The sequence below is a fragment of the Embiotoca jacksoni genome, unplaced genomic scaffold (assembly GCF_022577435.1).
Source record: "Embiotoca jacksoni isolate LCO1_2020_lvr unplaced genomic scaffold, fEmbJac1.0.p SCAF_15, whole genome shotgun sequence".
NCBI lineage: Eukaryota > Metazoa > Chordata > Actinopteri > Embiotocidae > Embiotoca > Embiotoca jacksoni.
The window spans coordinates 3,007,446-3,029,524 of record NW_027185285.1 but is presented as its reverse complement, the minus strand read 5'-3'; the positions used below and the strand labels follow the sequence as shown (position 1 = coordinate 3,029,524).

Below are 22,079 nucleotides of genomic sequence, written 5' to 3'. Positions count from 1 at the left end.
ATTGCACACCACATATAGAATTAATATAAGAAATGAGACAAACATGGACACTTGTGGGATGTGCAGATTGTTACTTTTAGCTTACAACTCAAAAGGTAAGTTAGTAGTCTCTCTTGCTCTCTCTTGTTTGTGTGTACATCTATTTGTCCCTCTCTTCCTCGTGTGAGCAGGTTTGGAATTTACTTGTGAGGGTGCGTGCAGCGTGACCAATGTTCATGCAGCGACTCATGCACTTTAGAGGGGGGGGGGCGTGAAACCCAAATTATTTTCTGTAGCTACAATTTACATCTGTTCCCTAAACATTTAGACTATCAGTAGACTCCACAATGTACGGATGTTCCCTAAACGCCTCACTTGCACACAGACAAGACTGTAGTCTCCACTCAGTTACTGCAGCACGTGCAACTACTGGACAACTAGAACTAGAGACAGACCCAACGTTCCCAATAATAATTACCTCGAGCTGTGTCAGCTTGCATCAATGGAGTCAATACACTGAAAATTACACAAACTTTACAGAATGACTAGATACCATGTTTATTTCAATTATTTATTTCTCAAGTGCAGAGATGACCACTTCTCACTTTGAAATGTGCTTTACATGTATTAAGTCTTGAAAAAAACAGAAAATATCTTGTATGCAAAAATGGTATTTACACAATGCTTTTAACCAGAAAGGCACCGAAGACACATGAGCAGTTACTTGAGGAGTAATGCTTATTGCTGGCTCCATAACAACATATAAAACAGGATGTGGATCAACTTGAGAAGGTGTGAAGTAAATCCAAATAAAACATTATTAGCGACAAAATTAGATACCTATAGTTTTCGCTGACAATGCAACAATCTTTATTTGAATAGTTAAAAAAAAAAAGCTAATAAGACAATAGTGGTGTTGTGATGGCTAAAATATATATTATTTATTACATAAATACAATAGTTTTAATGGAGCACATTTTTTGTGTGCATTATTTACTCCCTTTTGTGGCTAGACTGTCCACTATGTGTGCAAGGAGAAAACATGAGAACATCCTTAATACAAACCTCTGTGAAACATGAACATTTTATTTATACACATTTGTAATAAATTAGTTTTAGTACAACTTTCAGGTTGTGACTGTTAGAAAAGAGCTAATGCATTTCCTTGCAACTGCTAAAGTTCTGAAATAAACTTAAATGAAGATATGGCTGTGATTGTCTGAATATTGAAGCGCTTGCATGGTGGTGTGTATGTGATTCACCATGGCAGAAGAGCAGTCCACACCTTTGGTCTTACAAAACTGCTGAAAAACAAAAGTGAAGCATTCTTCCTCCAAACCTCATCCCCCGGGGACACTCGGGTGCTATTAAAAGGTAGAAAATGGCACACTTGAGACAAATGAGAACTGAAACCAGTCATATATTCTAGTTTCAGTGGTGAGTTAGAGCAGGTCCATTTTGAACCGAACAGGTAAACAAGTGAGGTAACTTCCTCCTAAGCATTACTGGTGTCAACACTCAGTGTAAAGATGGCAGCAGCACTCATCTTCCTCCTCCTCTATTTCTTCGTCTCACACGCCAGGCTAACACCTCACTAGGCAGTGGAATGAGGCAAGCACTTGTACCATAATGGTGCCTCTTGAAAGCAAGACTTTTTAACCAAAACCAAAAAATTATAATGACATGATATCAAAAAGTAAAATAACCTTGTGGTTTAGGTAAGTCGGATTACAATTATGTAATGTAAACCATGAGGAACATAATGTTGGCACCATTCTCCTGCCCATATAAGAAGCGCCGCACTCAAGAAATCAATGCACCTGATGTGGATCTTGTGGTGGTCCTGTCCATTAGTGCCGTGGCTTCTTCATAATTGGTCCAATGGGAAGAGCTGCGTACAGTTTTGTGAAGTGTTCATCCAATTTTTTTATTTCGTTCCTCATGTGTCTATCATTTGTTTAAATTGATGGCGACGTAAGAAGTAGGTATGTAGCCTTCATCCCCATTGCTCCGCCGGACACGGGTCCAACCATCCCCTTTGTCCTCCTCCACAACAGCCAGCACCTCCCCTTCCTGCATAGAGATGGTCCCTTCACTGGCACCTGAAAGGGAAGGACAGACTGGGATATGGCAAATGTCGCTGTGCTAGTTTATGCACACAAATCTTGGTTAGTCAGATTATAGAAGAAAAAAAACATTTTCTCAATAATTGGTTGTGATCTCAGCTCTTATGTTGGTGTGATAAATGTTTTCCTCCCAACCGAAAGCTAGACGCAGCTGGATATTTTCAAAACAATTATTATAATGGCAGAACCTACAGGTATTATTTGATCACCAGAAGGAAAAATCAAAGAAAGAAAAATAATCACAAATGACAAAACCTTAAAAAATACCCTCTCTGTATTTGTTACTGCCAAACAGCAACAACAACAAAAAATAGTCTTCCAACAGTGGGGTCCAAAGACTGAGATCATCTTGCACATGTGCTCTTCAGCAATGGAGTGAGTGAGTTACATACCAGGGAAGTTGTACATGGCGGTGCATTTCCCAATGGGAGCAGTGAGTTCCTCGTCCTCAAAGTCATCATCAAACTCAGCGTAAATGGCTTGGGAGGGATCAGGAGTGCTTTCATCGGAGTGAGCTCCATCGGGGCTGGAAACAAAATACATCAGTTTACTCTACAGACCAGACAACAAACTAGTGTTTCAAACATAATCATTTTATCAGCAGAATTTGATCTTACCTGTGTACATCGTGCCCTCCATTATTGTTAAATGAGTGAGCCTTATAGCGCAATGTGTCCCCGCGACCTCCTGCTTCAGCCAGCCAAGTCTCCATGAGAGAAGAGAGCCACAAAGAAAACATAATTAACAGTTTATTTTGCGAGATAATGCTGGTAAAAGTGACATTAAAAGCATGCTTAATCTGTTATTAGCCGTTCTTGTCTGCAGTGTACCCATGGATATACAAACAGCTATGATTGGTTTACATTGATACTGAAGAAAACAACCTAATAATACATTATCAAATAAGGGTCTCGTAACATGAAACAACAGAGGTTACCTCATATTTGTTCTGCTCCCCTCTGAGCCGCTCTATATTCTGGGATGTCTGGGTGATTTGGGATGCCAGACTAGCAGGGTCTCCCATTTGAGGATTTTTCTCATAAACATCTTTCATCTTTCCCAGTGCTTCACTGAAAAGAGAAAGAGAAGTGTGCGAGAGAGAGAGAGAGAGAGAGAGAGACACAGGAACAAGGGAGGAAGAGGGAAAGTGACTTTCAGTCGAAATCGGATCCCTGCAGAGCTCAGGAGTAGGTAAACAATTCAAACACACGCAGACACCACAGAGTTGTGTACACTGCATGAATATTATATCCACACTCCCGACAGAGAAGTTCTCACAGAGATGCTTATTATTACGCAGAAGGGTACCCACATGAACACACAAACAAACACACCTCTGATCTACTTCCTTTTGCAACTCTTTGCAAATTTCCTCTAATTTCTGTTGTAACCGCTTCCTGCGCTGCTCTGGAGGGAGATGACCGAAGTCCTCTGTCACCGTGGGCTGCAAAAGGTCAAACGAAGGGTGGGTTAACAGTGAACCAAGTTTCACACCAAGGAGTTTCATAACGGCAGTCACCATAGCAAGAGAAACAGACAACTCAGTGGGCACACCAAGACTGTGGTTTGAGTTCAGCTCAGAGGACATTGTTTAACTGACAAACATCAGCTTCAGATCTTCCAGTTTCACATTTGTTACTCTTGAAATGTATGTAAATCCAATGACGTATGGTCCATCAGTGAGCTGAACACATAACCAACACCCATTGACCAACAAATGCAATATGGCACACTCCAAACCTCTTATAAAATCCCATTTCTTAACTACAAATTTTAAAAAAAATAAAGTATTGCTTGAAACAGGAGATGCAAAAAAAAAAGTGCACGATTACGGCTAGTTCAAAATCGAATAATTGATTGCTCAGTTGCTTCCTCCGCTACAAAGCACTCCTCCCTTCCACCACCAGGTGGCCACCTCTTGAATACAAACTCAAGCCACATAATAATGTGCTGCATGTTAACTCCCTGGAGCACAGAAACACCAGCAGAAGCTTGTAAAGTAAAATTATAATGAGATGAGTTCTTGTAGAGAAAAAGTGGCCATTTTTATGTGTCAAACAACTGAGACCACCCCACACCAGCTCTGCACAAGCTTAGTTGTCAACATTACCATGGTCCTCTCTGGAGTAAACTTCTGAGGGGGAAGAGAGACAGTACGTGTATAGAAAAATCACATAATAACCTTAAAAATGTTTCTTATTTTCTACCCCAAAAGGAGGTTCATTACATGTTTTTAACACACATAAACATTTAAGATCTATACTGCATGTCCACATCTGAACGACAATAATTGTCTGATGCATCTGAGGACTTCAGGGACTCTTGCAGAGGCATGAACACAGGGTGACATGTGAGCCCTTATGAGTGGAGGTTCCCCGGCACCCGAACCATCTCCTCTGGTGACTCACCGATCTCCTGAGTGTCCGGAAGGAAGAGATTCTGGGTTTGACTGTCTTATTGATCTCCTTCAAACAGTACGACAGGGGGTCCCGGCCAAACTTGGGGGAAGGGGGTCCGTTAGCGGGTGAAGGGGCGGGGGGTGTGGAGAAAGGAGTAAGCGTGGAGGAAGAGAGCTGGGGTGGGGTAAGATCAAAAGTACCGGCACCCGAGAATGAGGTATGCAGGCATAGGTTGGTGTATAGAGGGGAAAGAGGGATTGGAGTAACAGAGAAGTTGGGAGGACAAAAACAACAAGGTGACAAGGGAAATAAAAAGACACCGTCAACACCTTAAAGCACACCACAAAGCCAGGAAGACAACACTGGAGCGAACCCAGCACACGAGCCCAAAGAGCATGAAAGCACAAACACACGTAGGTCTCTTTGGCTCCAATAAACACACATCAAAAAAAAAATAATTTAAAACTACACAGCAACCAACCAACCACAGCTCCCACACTAGTGCTACAGCAGCCCAACACCTGCAGTCAAATTTAAGGGCGGAGCCCCAGGAAGAACCCTGGGGCAAGCCAGCTAGACTTCATCACATTTGTTTTGTTTAGATTTGAATATTTCTATGTTGCTCAACCTTTCATAGTTTTATCATCATAAATAATATCATATGGTGATATTTTACTCCACCACTTCCTTTCTGACAGTGCTAACTCATAGTTTTACTACCACAGTCTGCTTTTGATTTCTTGTGTTTGCTATGTTCCAATGCTCCGGCTTGCCATAATAATAAAAAAATGTTTTTTATATGGCACTGTTTTCAGAGTTTACAGAGCTGTGTGAAGTTGTCTGTTCTGATCGCAGCATTCCTGACTGTCTACAGTGAGTTCGGTCAGTATTTATTTTTTTCAAATGACAGGTATAATTGCCAAAACTGAAAATATGACCCATGCTGTGAAGAAAAAAATCCCATGCCAAATTAGCCAACTCAATCATTGGGATTCAGTGTGAAAATTCATGTTCACAGTTCAACCGGCTCTATCCTGAGTCTGACCTATATAGATAAAATACCATTTCATACAGCAGTAGGGTTGTTAAAAATAGGCTGCTTAATTACTACAGTGGGAATGTGAATATAGATTTTTTTTTTTTTTTTTTTTTTTTTTTTGGGGGGGGGGGGGGGGGGGGGGGCTTAATGAATACCCTGTGTGACCTATTAGAAAGAGGTTAAAATGAAAACATGCCTGGAGTGAACTACATAAATCTACATGTGGAGAGGTGGGGGTGGGATCTATTAGCTAAATTACACAGGAGGCTGATGGCCTCTAGTCTTCAATACTGAATGTCTAAAACAGCCTGACAACAAGGTCCCTTGTGTAAATACTGAGGGCTGGAAGTACAACACTGTTATTATGTGAACATCTACTGGGTAGGTGCTACTTTTCTCGAGAGTTATGAAGATCTAAGTACAGGCGAGCAGTTAAGAATGGGAATGTTTTAGGAGCCAGACATAAACCAAGGGCTCACTCAAGCCAATACAGTCAGCCTCCTATTCATACTGCTCCGGCCTAATTGGGAGAGCATGACTGATGACACAGAGCACTGTGCCACACACATACACAGAACAGGAAGAGTGCAGAGCGGAGCACAGCCAGTAAGACATGCAGAGAGAAGAGAGGTGCTGAACAGGCAAACACTGCGGGGAAGAAAGAAGGGATCATTTAGTGCTGGGACCGGAGGAGGGGGACCATACGCTGGTTAGTGGTCAGCCACTGATATCACCAGTTTAATTTTGGACCTCAGTGAGAGTGCTCCATTGAGATAAGATTCACAGTGTAGTGAAGCACTATTGCCCTAAATGGAAGAGCAAATCCAAATATGTGAATGTTTACATTTTAGAGCATAAATGTGTGGTTGGACCTGATCCAGGTTTTCTGACCTGTCAAACCTGGTGTCATTCAGATGTTGGTACAAAGATTATATTGTGATGCGACACATAATGCCAGGTTCTGGGCAGCATAATGGAAGCAGTGTGTTTGTGGATGCCTGTAGAGGAAAATTCAATGTTGTTTGGGTCCCGTGCTGATGAAAGCACAAGCACAGCAGAATGCTGACTACCAGTTGACCTATTGGAAACCACGCTGCAGAGATAGGGAGAGTGTGGGGGGGGTAGGCAAGGTTTATTCACTCGCAGCCAGGGACAGATTCATGCAAAGGACCTTTTCCAGAAGTGTTGGGGTGCATGTGAGTTCATGTATAATGTAATAACAGGGGCACATGCATTATTATACTGCGCTTTAGAGATAAGAAAGGACGTGAATGTCTGTGTTGCATGCGTGTGTAGCTGCAACCACAGGACCACCATGAGTGCTCTCCGTAGGGGATCTCCTGGCTTGCTATGCAAGGAGTTCACCCACCAATCTGACCGACTACCAACCTGCAGGTTTCCCAATCATGAATACGGGGGGAGGGGGAGAAGGGGGGGGGGGGGGGGGGTTGCTAACACACTCACTTCATAATTTCTACAAAGCACACACGTGTTAGTGTTAGGCCATGTCATTAGGCTAAATTAGACTAACAAGTTCTGCTAGAGTGAAGTGTCCTACCTTGTTCCTCTTGCTGAAAAGCCAAAAGTTTTTGCTCCTGTTCTTCCCCAGAAGGTCCATGGGGCCTTTAGGTGTGCCCAGGCTGCTGTCAGAGGAGGCTCGATTGATGCCCTGACTGTAGTCCTCAAACTCCAAATCCCCAGGACGCTCAAAGCCGGACTTATTCTGCTCTATTACGACCATGGAGTCCTGCGTTAAATGCAATTATGGAGAGTCATGTTCAAGCAGATGTACAACTAAAACAAATCGCCTGCATAAAGTCATGTCGCACATTCAAATCCATTTATAATTTTTGAGACCAACTCACATTCTTCTCATTAACATTTGTGCCGGCTTTAGTAATGCCTTCCAGGCACTTGCCAATGATGGGCATCACATGCTTTTCTGTGTCGGAGAACAAGACGTAGCCTTGCGCCAACTTCTGTACTCGCCTCTCATCCAGATCTTGCAGTCTCTGGTGAACACAAATCAACAGTTGCTCAAACACTGACCTTCTTAGAGTCAAGACAAAGCATTATACATAGTCTATAATACAATGTGTATTTCAACATCAGGCTCACAGGATGATATTTGAATCGTACACGACCTCTCTTGGGACAAAATACAACAACTACAGTGAGCAGGTTTAGTACTCTATGATTATAAAATATTTTTTAATTTTAATTTATTGGTCTAATAAAATGATCTGAGGACTTCTTCTCTAGCTTTATCCAATGAGTAAATTGTTTACTTGGTTAAAAAGAAAAAGTACTAAATATGAGGTAAAACTTATTTTAAAATGTTGGAACACAGTTATTTAATTTTGCAGTATACCATACAATTAAATTTTTCCCCCTGAAAAATTCAGTTTTTCCGATTTTGACCTACTAACAGAGGCTATCACTCCACCACATGCTAAAAGCTCAAAGACATGTTGTCGACAGGTTGTCATATTGCAATAGGTAATTCACTTACATTGAAAATGAGTGGCATATCATTGAAATAGAACTGGCTCTGTTCTTTGTTGTATTTCTGGAGCTGAGCAGCGTAGTCGTTCTTACACTCGTCTGCGACATGCGCTCTCATATGAGCCTGCTGTTTGGCCTAAATCCACACATAAAGCAAATAAGTTAGCAAAGAGTTTCTGATCCTACATTTGGGTCATGTTAAATCGCATTAGTATATCATATTTTTTTTGTCCCCCTTGTTACTTTTTCTACGTCGGCTTTTGTGGCGTTGATGTCTTGATCCGTCTTTTCTGCATATTGTGCTGCACGCTCAGCTTCTCTCCATTCCCTCTCAAAGCGCTTTTTACTCTGATGTAAACAGAAAAATAGAGAGAGACAGAGAGAGAGAAAAAGAGACAGCCAAGTTGTCAGGTCAACCAGCCAAGTGAGGCCATTGCCTGGATGAAATATGAAGACTACTACTTTAAGTAAAGAGTTTTTTACTGTCTGGAAGGAGGGGCAGAGGAGGTTCCAGGCTTTTGGGACATCACACTCAAATCAACAGTAAATAAGTGTTGGACTGATGATGCAACAGGAGTTTCGTGAGGCGGCTTTCCACTATGTTAATCTGTTTTTACTATTGACAAATATAGTCACCTGGCTGACCACACTGAATGTGCAACCATTGACTTACAGAGAGCTCAAGACAAACAACAACAACAACCAAATGTAACATACCAGCTCTGCTTATTGCAAAAGAACAACATCAAACAGGTTGGATGTTAAAAATATGCAGAATAAAAGGTTTGGACCAAACTTCAATTTCTAGGACTACACTTACACTGTCGAGCTGTTTGTACGTGCCCTCCAAGCTCTGCTGGGCCTTCTTGGCCTCCATCAGATACTGCAGACATTCATAAAAATAGACAGAGTGAGAGGAGGGTCAGATGACAGAGAGCGAGAAAACCATGTGTGAGGGCAGACAGAATAAACAATGACCTCCAAAAGCCGCACAGCATAACAGACAAGAAAACAAATACCAGTGTGTCTGTTTGAGACATAGCGTCTTCAGCGAGAGGCTGTATACGGCTGCACTGTTCTGCAAACCGACGGGACGAAGCCAAAGCATTCCTCATGGAGAAATGGCACACCATGGCTCATGCCATGCTTCTTTCCCGCTTTATCACCATTCCTCTTTTACATTTTCTTCTTTTCCCCTCCCCACCTTTTATACTCCTCATTAGCAAGGTGTGCTGTAAGTGCCGAATAAAAATCCCGTTTGGCATGTCGTCAGGCTGGTGTCGATATGGTGCCGTGGGCACACACCAACACACTAATGCAAACACAATTCCTAATTGTTAATATTTGTGTCATACACAGCAGAAAAAGGAACTTGCAGTGGATACAAATCAGGAAGTATAAAATTAAACTAGTAAAACTGGGGGAAATTTGCCCAGAGCACCATCACAACATGGTTAACAAGCTAGAGGTAAGGCTGCAGGAAAAGAGCCTGCGTTCATGAATGTGCAAAAAATCCCAAGTTGAATTTATTTGCAGTAGACTGGTTGTTATAAAGATGGACTTTAAACAGTTAAAACACACTGCGTTTCTGGTATGCATCAATCTCACCGTCTTTCGTTCCTGCTTGAGCTCTTGCAGGTACTTGGTGAGGTCGATGCAAATGTTCATCATCAAGTTCTCAGCAATTAGCTCTCTCTGCCCCGCATAGTCGTTCATCTCGTTCTGGATGTCCAAAAAAGACTGGTAGCTGGACAGCCTATCATTTAAGAGGAGGAGAAAGGAAAGGGTGGAGAGATAAGGACACAGTGATGGGTTTACTGATAAGATGATAAATACACACAGGCTCAAAGAGAAGTCAGCAATGAGCCAAGTCATGATAAGAAGTTCATGACTTCCTTATTCCTGCTTCCTTCCATGGACATTTGAACGGCACCAACAACAGCCCCACACCACTGCGTGGATAACACCAGTCACAAAACGATTCTATTTGCAGCTCATCTTCGTTTTCATTTCTTGGTTTCCTCAGTAAATGCCTAACAAGCTGTAAAATTAAAATCCCCCCCATTAAGCTCAATTTCAGCTGAATGTAATGAAAAAAGTGATTCCTGAACCTCAAACATTTTAATCAGTTGCACCTATTTTCTTTTTCTTTCTTTTTTGAAGGATTACTTTGCAACAATCACTCACCTGCACTCTGGCTCATCTTTACTGCTTCGTTTTTGGTTATATTTCTTTGAGAGGGTCCTGTGGACAGTGACAGTACATGAAGCAACTGGTAGACAATTAAATATCTAACAAATACTCAAATTACTGAAAAGATAAGAGGACAGCAGAAGAAAGTTCAATAAATTAAACAATTTTTGTGTAACCACTGGCTGTATTTCTTCACACATTAGGATTCAAATCAAAAGTTCACTATGAACATATTTCAATAGCTCTTCTTCCTCCTTTCACTCTCCACATCCTGTCCATCATGTGCCAGTCTGCTCCCACTTCCTCTCCTCTCCAGCAAAGCTCAGCACTACAACAGATATGCGCCTGCAGACTGGAAAACAACTGGGAGAGGAAGCACGATGCATGATGAAACGGAGGAGAGGTATAGGGAGAGAGCGAGATCACTGCAGCTGTAGAATTGGGCTAACGTTTCAGTGACAAGTTACTTTCTGTCCCAAAGAAGTCATAAGACCTACAAACATTTCATAAACAGCCTGTTAAAAACACACTGGCACACAAGTATTTGAGGCAGATAGCACAAAAAGAACGAGGCCTACCTCAGTTGTTTGGCATAGTTTTGTTCAATCTCTGTCCTCTCCTTCACAAATTTCACATACTTCTCCACCAGCTCCAGGCCGGACTGTGTGTGCTTCTCAATTATGTCATATTGGTCCTGCAGGAGCATGAGACACAAATTAGGAAAAGAAAAGTCAACACACAGCATGATGCGCAACATGTATTATCTTCCAGGTAATAACCGAGATGTGAGTTTGAGGTCATCTGGAGGAATCTTGAGTGAAAGGCAATAAACTAAACACATCACGGTTTGTTCCTGCGAGTTCGATTGCAAGAATGCTCTCCACATGTGCACAGAGCCTTAGCGACGGTCTCCAAACTTCCGCTTGGCATTAAATCATTGGGGCACCCATGTTGTTGGAGGGAGAAGACAGTGAAAGGACATGGGGTCATAAGACACTTCTCAGGCAGGAAAAGGGAGATGCTCTTCTCACACATATCTGGTTGAACAGTGTTCAGTCAAATGTTTTGGGTTAGTAATCTTGAAAACAATGTGACACTATGACTACAACTAATTAAAGTCCTTACGGATCGAAACCTTCGACTGATTTCGTGTTTGCTTCACTAACAAGAACATTTGCTGACTTTTTGCTTTCAGATTGTACAGTACGAGTTTCTCTTCCTCTCTTTTTGCTCATTTCGTAAGGCCCTTCATGACACCTTCAAGCTCAGACAAGTCTGTTAGGAGTGCGAGATGATACCGAAACCAATCTTCTCTCACTCTGCACAAAGAGCAGTTCCCTCACGCTTTCTTTGCTGCTGACTTCAGCATTGAGGTGGGGGCATTTTGAAAGGTGATTCCTGACATGTCGAGCCATGTTCTTCTGCCCTTCAGGTAAAACAAAAGAATAGACCAACCCCCAAATGACTGAGACACTATTTGACCTAATTACAGAACACAGTTAGAAGTTAAAACAGAGGCCTGCAATCCATCGGCGCAATAACACCTAACCAATAGGCACCTTTGGGGGGTTAATTTAGGGCCGTTAATTGTGGAACAGAAGAAATGATAGTCAATACAGCCAACTTTCAAGGGTCCCAAGGTGGTCGTGTTAACAACAGATTTTCTTCTTACAAGTCAAAAAGGTAGAGAAAAGTAGTGAAGTGATCAAATAGCAGGGTTTTAAATTCAAATGTCGCGACAACATATCTATGACTGATTTAAAACTGAGCAGTCATGGTCTCCAGTCAGTATAACTGTACAACATCAACAGAAGACTAAAGGTGCAATTATTTACAGTGTCCATAAAACATAGTGAATCTAGGATTATATCAATAGCTGGGAAAAAAAAATTCAAATTGTTGCCACTAGCCCAAAAACTATTTTGTTTTACCCAGAAACCCCAAACACATAAAATAACCGAGCAGGGGGAAAAAGCAGTGAAAATTCAACTAAAATATATTCAAGGAGCAAGTATGAATACCGGACTGTGTCAGAATTAAAACATACAACTGGTAATTTACAACATTTGTCAGTTGAAGCTCGATTTAATGTTTGTTGTCAAACTCACTGTAATGTGGCAAAATGTCATTTGCGAGGGAGGCCTAAAATAACATCTAAGGCTAAACAGCACAACTGCAGAGTCAAAGTATGAAATATGGAAGTGCAGTGCTATCAACCTGTAGCCACATTGACTCTGACTTATAAAGATTCAAACCCTGCATCAGGGCAACTGAGAGGGATGAAATGTCTAAATGTTTGAGGCTTGAATTATAACTTGTCAGTCACATTGCATTGTGTCATATTAGGGGAAGGTTATGATAGCAGAAATGATTACATTCTGCCTTCAGCTTTTCATACAGGTATTTTGCATAGATAAGTCTAATATTTGCATATTCAGTTTCTGGGCCGCTGATCAATGTGTGGAACAATATGTACAGAAAAAGGTTAAACTATGGTGGAAATTGAGGGGGCGGGCAGAAGACGTGTTTGGTGTAGCCCTTGTGTCGGGTGGGCAGATATTTTGTCCACCAGACCAGGATTTTGCCTCCCACTTCAAGACAAAATAATGGCCTGCAGACAAAGTATTTGCCAAAACATCATTTCAATATTTACACACTTCCGTATCATACAGCTGCAGAGTGCATACTTATGAGTGTTGGCAAAGGCTATCAGATGAAAGAAATATTAGGCTAGACAACTAAGAGCTATGGACTGAACATAAAATACCGAGTATGATAGCTGTATTTTAATGGTTTGCCATCCATCTGAAGATCAGTCACTGTACCTGTTGTAAGTAGATTAAGGTGTCAATCAGTGTCCTGGTGCCTTTCCCTTGAATCATATTATCTACTACAGTGTGATATAACACTAAGTCATTACACATGCAGTATATCCATTCCACACTTCTATGCTGTCAAGAATATTGTGACGAAGTTGTGTCTCAGAGTGGTGCAAAATACCCCGTGTTTCACCCTTTGTCGAGTCTACACTTTTCACATCGGGGACAAAAACACGGACTTTTCCTGTATTGTTTCTTGGTTCTCAACAGTAAAACAGCATTTTTAAAACATCACAAGATTGCAAATGATTCAAGTAGCATATCTATTTGTCCCACAATAAAAGATTTTGTTGTGTTTGTTTGTGATCTTCAAATTATTGGAGTATAGTGATGTTAGCAGGATGATGTCAGGCTACATGTTAGTATACCACATCATCCCTAAAAGTAATTCAGTATAAGGGGACACAAGCCTTAACTCAAGAATCATCATCAGTTTGTAGAACAAGGAGCTAGAAACTGACTTGAGCGGCAGCTGGCAACATGACTGAAGAGACATGGGGTCCGACACGTTAGAACTATGAGAAATGGTTGGAGCTGATCAAACACATTCCAACTCATGTAGTAAACTCTAATTTACAATTTTAAACATGTCTGGGGTTATATGCAAGTATTTATTCTTATTCTGACAAAGTAATTATACACGTATCATGTTTCTCAAGGTGGAGTGGAGAGTTGCTGGAGGAAAATACCTCTTGGATGAGCTCAAACCGAGATGTCTTGATTTTCTTGTATCTATAAATTAATTATTATGTCTTGATGCAAAACATGAATTCCCAATTAGAGAAAGCAAACCACATTAAAACTGTCTTAAAAAAACACATCAAAGTAGCTTGCAGGGACATAATCAGTGTCTTGTCAAACACCAGTAGCTGTCAGACTACTGCAGTTTATCGCCATCCAGAGTCAGTCTAAATTACCTTTATAGGTACCCATAAAATGGGTTTGTACTGAACTGATTTTCATAAGTCATAGATGGTTGTGTATATATATATAGTTTCCAAATTATTTAGTTTGAATGGCATGTTTGTGGGAAGACTATGGCTTGCATGTCTGCTATTTCATTGTAACTGCATCCCTCTTTATGAGGCTTTATATATAGTTTAGACACTTCGAGTTAGTATTTACATATACAGTAGTAATGGGATTCCTTAGGAAAACTTGCTAGAATCAGTTGGAGCATCTTTCTCCTCCTTCACCATTTTTTTATGGATAGGCTAAAGACTCTACTTCTGCCTTCGTAATTATAGAACTTCCAAATAAGGAAAGCCATAACCTATTTCTTATTGCAGAGATTTGGGAAAGCGGGGAGCAATAAAAGTATGATGAAAACTGAGGTTTTAAAGGTCTCATCTAAACCCGGCAAGCATCCAGCATGTCCTCTACACCTCATCTTCAAATACTTCCTGTAATATCAGAGAGGAACTGGCATCATGCGAAAGGCACATAACTTCTAAAGGAATCACCCTGAAAGCCGCCAACCTACAAGGCTTGGATGGATGTTTTGGCCCTGAGTCACCCTGTCTTCTGGAGAACGAGGGCCCGGGCCTGGCCTGGCCTGGCCTGGCCTGCCACCCTGCACTTCTCAGGAGTGGCCTGGTAGCACTCAACATACAAGCTAATGCCGAGACACTGATCTTGCACTCTGCAAACTGGTGCCTTAAAATAGCCGTTGGATTAACGACAATCAGGGGACAGATGCTATAGAGCTGACTTGGCCCAAGGGATGACTCTCTCCAGCCAAACTTTAGCAGTGCCTGCGGGGCTTTGTCTAACGAGACAGGTGAGACTACGACCAAAGACTCCCAACTACACAAAACTATTTTTCCAACCAAAACTCAATCATTTGTATTTCACATTGACTGAGGACAGAATAATGGCTTGTGTGTGGAGAATTTCCTCTAAAACTAGTGAAACAACTTCACGTGATGCAGCAGGAGAGACTCACACGGAGCCTCTGATTAACATTGGGGTACGGATGTTTCTCTGAATCAATCGAAGTAGGGCAAAACTAATTAGGCTGTTGCACCAGCTCATAGGATGGAAAAGGGACAGGGGAAGAGGCCTAGGGGGAGACTCTGTAATGAGGTCACAACCTCCCTATCCTCATCTTTGCAATGCTCCACTTTATACATTCAGGTTCCCTAAGAATGTGTGACAACAGGGTCTGTTTCCGTTCTGGATAGTGTGACTGCTTTTACTGTTGCACCAAGGAAGTGGCTTCCAGTTTGCTACTTAACAGACTGTAACACCGGGATGTGTTTTGACCTGGTAAACAGCACTCATATTTCACAATTACCAGCCAAAGCAGTTCATGTTAAATATTATGTAGGCCAGCTGAGCCTAATAAAAAAAAAAGTAATGTGCCAACAAATCTATTTATACACCCCAAATTACCCCCATCACATTGAAATTAAAATCACTTCTAAACCACTGCACTGTTTGTTCAATAAATATTCATGCAGCTCAGGAGGAGGACACAAAAGGCACTTTATCAGTGATGAAGTTTGTTGCCAAGGCAAATCACAACATCTGAATTCATCTCTATGGAAGCGAGGTGTGCCAGACTGTAAACAGTGAAGCAGCCCACGGGGTACAACCCACCTCAGCATAGTTTCAACACCTTTGTACAGGCAGAATAAATGGCGTTTTTACAGTATCTTTTAAGCCCGATATAAATTTTCGTCATTATAAGAGTATGTGCACGAATATCCGGGTTATCTGGAAACTTGTTGCGCAAGATTATTTTATTTAGTGTTTAAATATGCATAAAATTAGGTGATTTACGTGTGAAATTAGGAGAAGACGGGGAGAAAATTACAGTCAAACCAGAGCTCCAAACAAAAGCCGAATATCCTGTGACCAAACGTGGATCCAGGATTGACCATCACTAAGCTTCACTTGCCACAAGAGCAACATGTTGGTAGTGAGATTCTGCAAACCCACTGAGTTTCAACTTCGAAGGAACATGCTTTGAAAATGGGACAGTGTTTATGGATGCAGCATTTTGCAAACAGGAGCCGCCAGCGTTTCACCGCTTCTCCAGACATGTATTACTGCTCACCAGAGGACGTCTGGCGTTTCCCACTTTCTCTGCACGCACTGCCCAACTAAACTGCATTTACTGCCAAGCCGCCAATATTACCAAACAGGCTCGTCGGATGATGGACTCACCCAAAGCTCTGTGCCCCAATCCATGGTCAGCTTGCTGGGCCAAGCCGTCTGCCTATCCCGAATACAAAGAACTTCTCCAAAGTTATCCCAACAGCTCGGAGGACGGCCCTGGCAACTATAATCCCGAAGTGCAAGATCCACGCAACCGCTACGTGCTCCGGTTTTGGTTTCTTCAGCAAATAATATTAACGGGCATCATTATTAACCAATTAACTTGGACTGGCAGTCGTTAGTCTAGTTTATCCAAATATTTTTTTTTTTATAGCGAAGGAAACGGGGACAAACTAGCTTTCGTATCCGCGTCACTCCCAAATCCTAAGTCTTAAAGGGGCAGCGCACTGCATTAACTCCCCCCCCCAACCCCCACCCCCCACACCACACCACACACACACACACACACACACACACATGAATCACATCCTGCAATTCATTATCAATCATCACACAGATGATGGTGGCAGGCAGATTCAGAAATTCATATAGCATGATTCAACTCACGAATAACTCATAAGTAAGAGCTGAAGCATGGAAATAGGCAACAGTCTTTGTATTTGTTTTACACATCCAAAATTTTAAGGAGAATAAGAAAACAGACTTGGCAGTAATCAAAAAAAACTAATTTTTACACTGATACACTGTTAAAGCAAAAGCAAAACAAAAAAAAAAAAAAAAAAACATAAAAGCATATGGATAATACATAATAATTCAAGATACACTGTTGAAACAAAAAAAAAACTAAAATAAAGACAACACAAGACTTTTCAAACAGAGACATAAAACAACAATACTACTATTTACATGTTTCGTGACTGCTTAGCAAACAAGTGCTCAGTACCTCTCAAACATAGCCATTTTGCAATGGTCTGTTTCCAAAGGTGTCAGTATAATGTGCACAGGCAGGACAAATGTCATATCTGGTTAAGTTTTCAGTTCATTTTTCAGCATTAAGTTGTCTCCCCCGCAGGAGTCATAGGAATATCTGAACCTTTGTCAGGGATAAAATTGTACTGTCCATGTTTTCCCTGGTGTTTGCGGTAAAAGACGAGGAGGATGAAGATGATGAGGATGGCTAAAATAATGAGCAACCCCCAAATGACTACAGAGGGGATTTGATTGGTTTTACCTGTAAGACAAGCAAAATAAAATGACCTTAGTTGAAAGAGTACATGTCAATTCTTGACATCATTCATGTTTTTTTTTTTTTGTTTTTTTTTTTACCAGTTACGTTAATTGTTCTGGGATAATAAGCATACCTTGCATGACCAGTGTGACAGATCTTGTCACATTTCCAAATTTATTCGTGGCAACACAGATGTAAACACCAGCATTGGTAGACGTGGCTCCTGTGACTGTGATGATCTTCTGGCGCCCCACAGTGGACTTAATCACATTCACTGCAGCGGTGTATTTCCACTGGACCTCAGGAAGAGGGTTCCCCTCAGCACTGCAATCTAAAGTCGCATTTTCACCCAGGATCACCATCTTAGTTTTGTTCTCCTCCTTAAACTCTGGCGCATCTAAAAAAAAAAGAAAAGCAGAGTTTAGATTGATTACATATGCTGCAAAATGTACTTGACTCAACAACACAACATGTAAAGATGGTTTATGTAATTCTAAAATATAAAACTTACACAAAACATTGACATATAGCTTGTGTTCGGCTGTTCCATGTGTGTTGTCTGCTTTCAATAAGTATTCTCCACTATCATGCTTTGTCCAGTGCAGCGGGGAAGCCATCATTTTTCCCTCTTTAAACCAGATGACCGTGGGTGGAGGTAATCCCTCCGGTTCACACGTTTGGAGTTTCTCATTTACTTCAAGCACATAACGATCATTACAGGTGAAAGATGGTTTGTCTGTGAACATTGTGGCAAAAATACTTTTTAGAATAAATAACAGAAGGAGAAATATATAAACTTGCAAACAATTTAGTGCAGTTTATGTGGGAATCACAGAAAATGTTATGTCTATCTATAAAACAATGAAATATATTTTGAACCAGGTCTCACATTCAACTGTGATATAAACAGAGGCGCTGCTCCTTCCAAGGACATTTTCAGCTACAGCCGTGTAGGTTCCTGAGTCATTCCTGGTGAGGTGCTTGGATGAATTGACCAGTTCACCCTTATAGTACCACTGAACCATGGATGGAGGGTTCCCATCAGTTTCACAGTGCAACATGTCCAGACTGAACTTGTGCTCTGCAGTAGTGTAAGAGCTTGGACAACCTTTGATGAGTGGCTTATCTACAAATGAATATCAGAATAGATTATTCAAAAATGTATATTCAGAGAGGTGTTTAGCAAGTTAAAAGTAATGAAAGATAAGGTGTGTGGAAATCTTACAGTGCACTACAGCAGTGTATGGTGCAGAGGTTACAGTAGGGAGGACCTCAGGTCCTTTGGGTCCAAGGTGCAGCTCAGCCTTGCATCTAAAAATAGACCCGTTGTGACCTCTCAGAGGAGTAAATGTCATGGTAGAGGACACGTTTACTGGGGTCACTTTGAAGTCATTAAAGCTTTGTGTGGACACAGTTTCATTGTCTCGGTACCATTTAACTTCGAGCTTCTGCACTGGAGCCACGTTGTGGATATTACATTTCAGCTGGGTCTGTGTGTCCTCCAACATCGGACCATGGTCCAGTGCAGAGACTGACACCGTGTCTGGAGTTTCTGTAAATAAAGCAAAGGAAAATTACTGAAAAACAAACAAACACAGATATATACCTAACATAACCACAAATGTACAATGTGCAAAGATTTATTGGTAATAAAGAGGTTGGTGGTGGTCTACGAGCTCATTAATTTCCACACAAAAATACAACATTAGAGTCCATGTTCCAGGCTATTATACAGCATCATGTCTTACATATATACATGAATGGGCACTGTTAATGTACAATGAAGAGTTTCTGTAGGCAATAGATATTATTTAATATGTCAAATATTTTGTAGGATAATGTGACAATGTGTAATGCAGTTTTTAGACTTGTACTTACGATAAAGAGTGATATTTGGATGCAACGAACACTGGGTTTCATTCTTCAGAGTAATGTAACAGGAAGCGTCAAAGTCCCATTCTTCCAGTTTTTCAACCTCCCAAGTCAAATTAGTAGATTTAAGTTGAAAACCTGTGCCTCCAACTGTAGCCTCCCAGCCAATTCCTGCAGCATCTGTGGCTGACGTGCGGCAGTTAATTGAAACTGGATCTCCAAATCTCACCACAATTTCAGAGGGCGTCAATGTCAGGGGGCATCTTTCCGCTAACAAGCAAACACATTCGATCAGAGCTTTGCTTTCGTGCATGATATGAAATAAGTCATTGACAGTATCCACATGATGATCAATACAGATAAAGTAAAGAAGGGTGTGTACCTCTTGGTGTCGGTGCATTAGGGATGGGCATGGCTATAGGGGCTTCTGTGGACCTTTGTATCACATGAACACGTATTTGCTTTGTTATGTTTCCCAGATAATTAGAAGCGGTACAGGTGTAATTTGAGCTGGCGTTTATTCGAGTGATAGTGAGATTGTTTGAGTCCTCTGGTATATTGAGCCCATCACCGCTCCAATGAATGACAGGAGCAGGGTTCCCCTCAGCTTCACAGGTCAGGGTGATATTCTCACCCTTATACACAACGATTTCATCGGTTTCATTTTTTGTGTTGAACTCAGGAGCATCTGAAGAGGAAAAAGTATAGGCTTTTTATTTTTATTTTTTTGTCTAGACTGAAAATTAAAAGCAAAAGTGACAGAATGTTTACTTACAGTATGATGAAATGTTGAGTGTTTGAGAAATTACAGGAAGTTGTGGTCCATCTGGCCCAAAGTCCAGCTGAGCCTCACATCTTAAAGGCGCCACATTCTCTATTCTGCTGATGTTGACTACCAGAACAAAAGACTTGTTTTCTGGAGTTTCGGTTGTACTCTTGAAAGAGTCATTTCTGATGTTTTTGTTGTTTTTGTACCACCTCACATTGAGGTTTTGAACAGGGGCAACATTGCTGACATCACACTGCAGGTCGTACTGTGTCTCTTCTGCTGCAGCATCCGTATGTTTTACAAACAGAAGGACTTCTGGATTTTCTAGCAAAACAAAATTTGAAAAAAGGTAGTTACATAGACTGTTTTTTTTAACTTTCTATCCATTCCACGGTATTCATTTGAAATTACACTTACTGTACACGGTGACTTTAAGCTCTTTGCTGCACTCAAGTGAATCATTTAGCTTTACTTTGCACTCAAACTTCAAATTCCAGTCCGACAGTTCCACTAATTTAGAGACTACACCTTCGTTCTTTTTTGTGTCAAAGCTTTGGTTTCCAGCTCTCCAGTACATCCCGTCATGCTTCTCAAATGTTGTGCTGCAGTTTACCAGGACTGATTTTCCATATTCCTCTATGATCTCAGGAGGATCCAGGACAAGAGGGTTTCGCTCTGTGGGGCATGTGCTGTCTGCATCTGTGGATCAACAAACAGTCATGCAAAGTAGATGTTGCTGCACTCCAATTGTAGCTCTCAGCAGTTTACATGGACTTGATCTTTAACTGAATTTCCCCACTGTGGGATTAATAAAGTCAAATGTAATCATCTAATCTAATCTAGTCATACAAATGATGAACATTTGTAAAATATAATATAAAAGTAAAGTGTCTTGATAGATATCTCTTTATGGGCCCCTCGTCTAAGAGTACGATTGTGAAACATGCACGCACACACACATACACACACACACACACACACACACACACACACACACACACACACACACACACACACACACACACTTAAAAAGAGGGTGTTGTAAGAGAAAATTATTTTTTGGACGCAGAAAGTTTGATAAATTGTAATAAATTCTGATTAAATATTGATGGCTATTTCTGTACGTATTGCTGTGCGTACCCCACCAGTGTTCAACTAAGTCTGTTGTTGATCTGCTAAATAGTTCCAATACTTTTTAACAAAAAAACAAAAAAAAGACTCCGTCAGAACACCTACTTTATGCGGCAAGCTGAAAGTAGAGCGGAAGCTTTTACCTCAATGTAACACCAACCTCTCCCACTTAAAATCTTGAAGTTAACAGAACTCTCTTCTTTTTTTTTTTTTTATCTGTTACACTATATTCTTTTTAAAAGTTTAAGGCTTAATTCATGACAATTTTCATCCTTTAGATGAACAGAACTTTACCAGAAGGAAATTATTTCATAAGTTACACAGTGAATTGGAATGATTTTTTTTTTTTTTTTTTTTTTTTTTTTTTTTTGTAGTTGCCATCACTGGAAACAGATGGATCTCGCAAAATTAAAAGCAAGCAAGAAAAAAAAAAAGTATAAATATGTTTTGTCCTTAGCTATGGAATAAAATAACATATAACATTTTAAATCAGAAGATAGGTGTTGTAAAGCCTCATTATCACTCACCACACAGCAAGAACGAACAAAGCATGAGAAGGCCTAGCATCCTGAGAGGCAGCATGGTTGATCAGCATGCGGGGGGAAGGAGGTGGATGGAAGAGGTGAGGTGTGTTTCAGGATGGTCCAGAGGACATCCAGCTTCAGGACTTGGATCAGATCAATCCCGCTTCAGAGCTGGCCCTGGTGATGATAATCTGCTGCTGACAACAACAGAAGAGTTGCTGGAAAAAAGTAATGTATATTAAGAGGAAACTCAACGCTCAACGCCCTGATGAACAGGAAACTCGAAAAAGGAAATAGGAAACCACTACTAGTCATTGTGGTGCAACTGACATATTCTGCTCCTCCCATATTTTTTTGAATCAGGTTTTTTTT

General features: G+C 41.0%; 2 protein-coding genes across 4 annotated transcripts; both read right to left on the bottom strand.

Moving 5' to 3' along the window:
* Nucleotides 1-491: 491 nt before the first annotated feature.
* Nucleotides 492-16,586, bottom strand: trip10a (thyroid hormone receptor interactor 10a). Of its 3 annotated transcripts, XM_069148853.1 has the most exons (16): nt 16,292-16,586; nt 10,820-10,935; nt 10,236-10,292; nt 9,657-9,804; nt 8,869-8,931; nt 8,292-8,396; nt 8,056-8,184; nt 7,409-7,555; nt 7,102-7,290; nt 4,514-4,678; nt 4,216-4,239; nt 3,440-3,549; nt 3,043-3,175; nt 2,723-2,811; nt 2,498-2,631; nt 492-2,081 (listed from the first exon to the last, which is right to left on the bottom strand). In XM_069148853.1, the coding sequence occupies exons 1-16, from the start codon at nt 16,313-16,315 to the stop codon at nt 1,930-1,932; spliced, it is 1,785 nt and encodes a 594-aa protein (XP_069004954.1). In that variant the 5' UTR covers nt 16,316-16,586; the 3' UTR covers nt 492-1,929. The 3 variants fall into 3 exon arrangements, with proteins under 3 accessions (XP_069004954.1, XP_069004955.1, XP_069004956.1); XM_069148854.1 differs by lacking the exon at nt 4,216-4,239 and having other exon boundaries at nt 493-2,081; XM_069148855.1 differs by lacking the exons at nt 4,216-4,239; nt 4,514-4,678 and having other exon boundaries at nt 494-2,081.
* A 235-nt stretch (nt 16,587-16,821) lies between these two features.
* LOC138197857 (vascular cell adhesion protein 1) lies at nt 16,822-21,975 on the bottom strand. Its single transcript, XM_069148846.1, has 10 exons — nt 21,711-21,975; nt 20,470-20,751; nt 20,059-20,376; nt 19,666-19,971; nt 19,290-19,553; nt 18,637-18,963; nt 18,301-18,537; nt 17,923-18,147; nt 17,545-17,808; nt 16,822-17,414 (listed from the first exon to the last, which is right to left on the bottom strand). The coding sequence occupies exons 1-10, from the start codon at nt 21,763-21,765 to the stop codon at nt 17,236-17,238; spliced, it is 2,457 nt and encodes an 818-aa protein (XP_069004947.1). The 5' UTR covers nt 21,766-21,975; the 3' UTR covers nt 16,822-17,235.
* Between the last annotated feature and the right edge of the window lie 104 nt (nt 21,976-22,079).

Coding starts and splice junctions, on each gene's coding strand:
- trip10a (XM_069148853.1), bottom strand. CDS start 16,315: ATGGATTGGGGCACAGAGCTTTGG. Junction 4,679..7,101: donor TTTTCAGCAAGAGGAACAAG/GTAGGACACTTC, acceptor ACCCCACCCCAG/CTCTCTTCCTCCACGCTTAC. Junction 3,176..3,439: donor CAAAAGGAAGTAGATCAGAG/GTGTGTTTGTTT, acceptor TTCTCTTTTCAG/TGAAGCACTGGGAAAGATGA.
- LOC138197857 (XM_069148846.1), bottom strand. CDS start 21,765: ATGCTGCCTCTCAGGATGCTAGGCCTTCTCATGCTTTGTTCGTTCTTG. Junction 20,377..20,469: donor GCTTAAAGTCACCGTGTACA/GTAAGTGTAATT, acceptor TTGTTTTGCTAG/AAAATCCAGAAGTCCTTCTG. Junction 17,415..17,544: donor TGTCACACTGGTCATGCAAG/GTATGCTTATTA, acceptor CTTGTCTTACAG/GTAAAACCAATCAAATCCCC.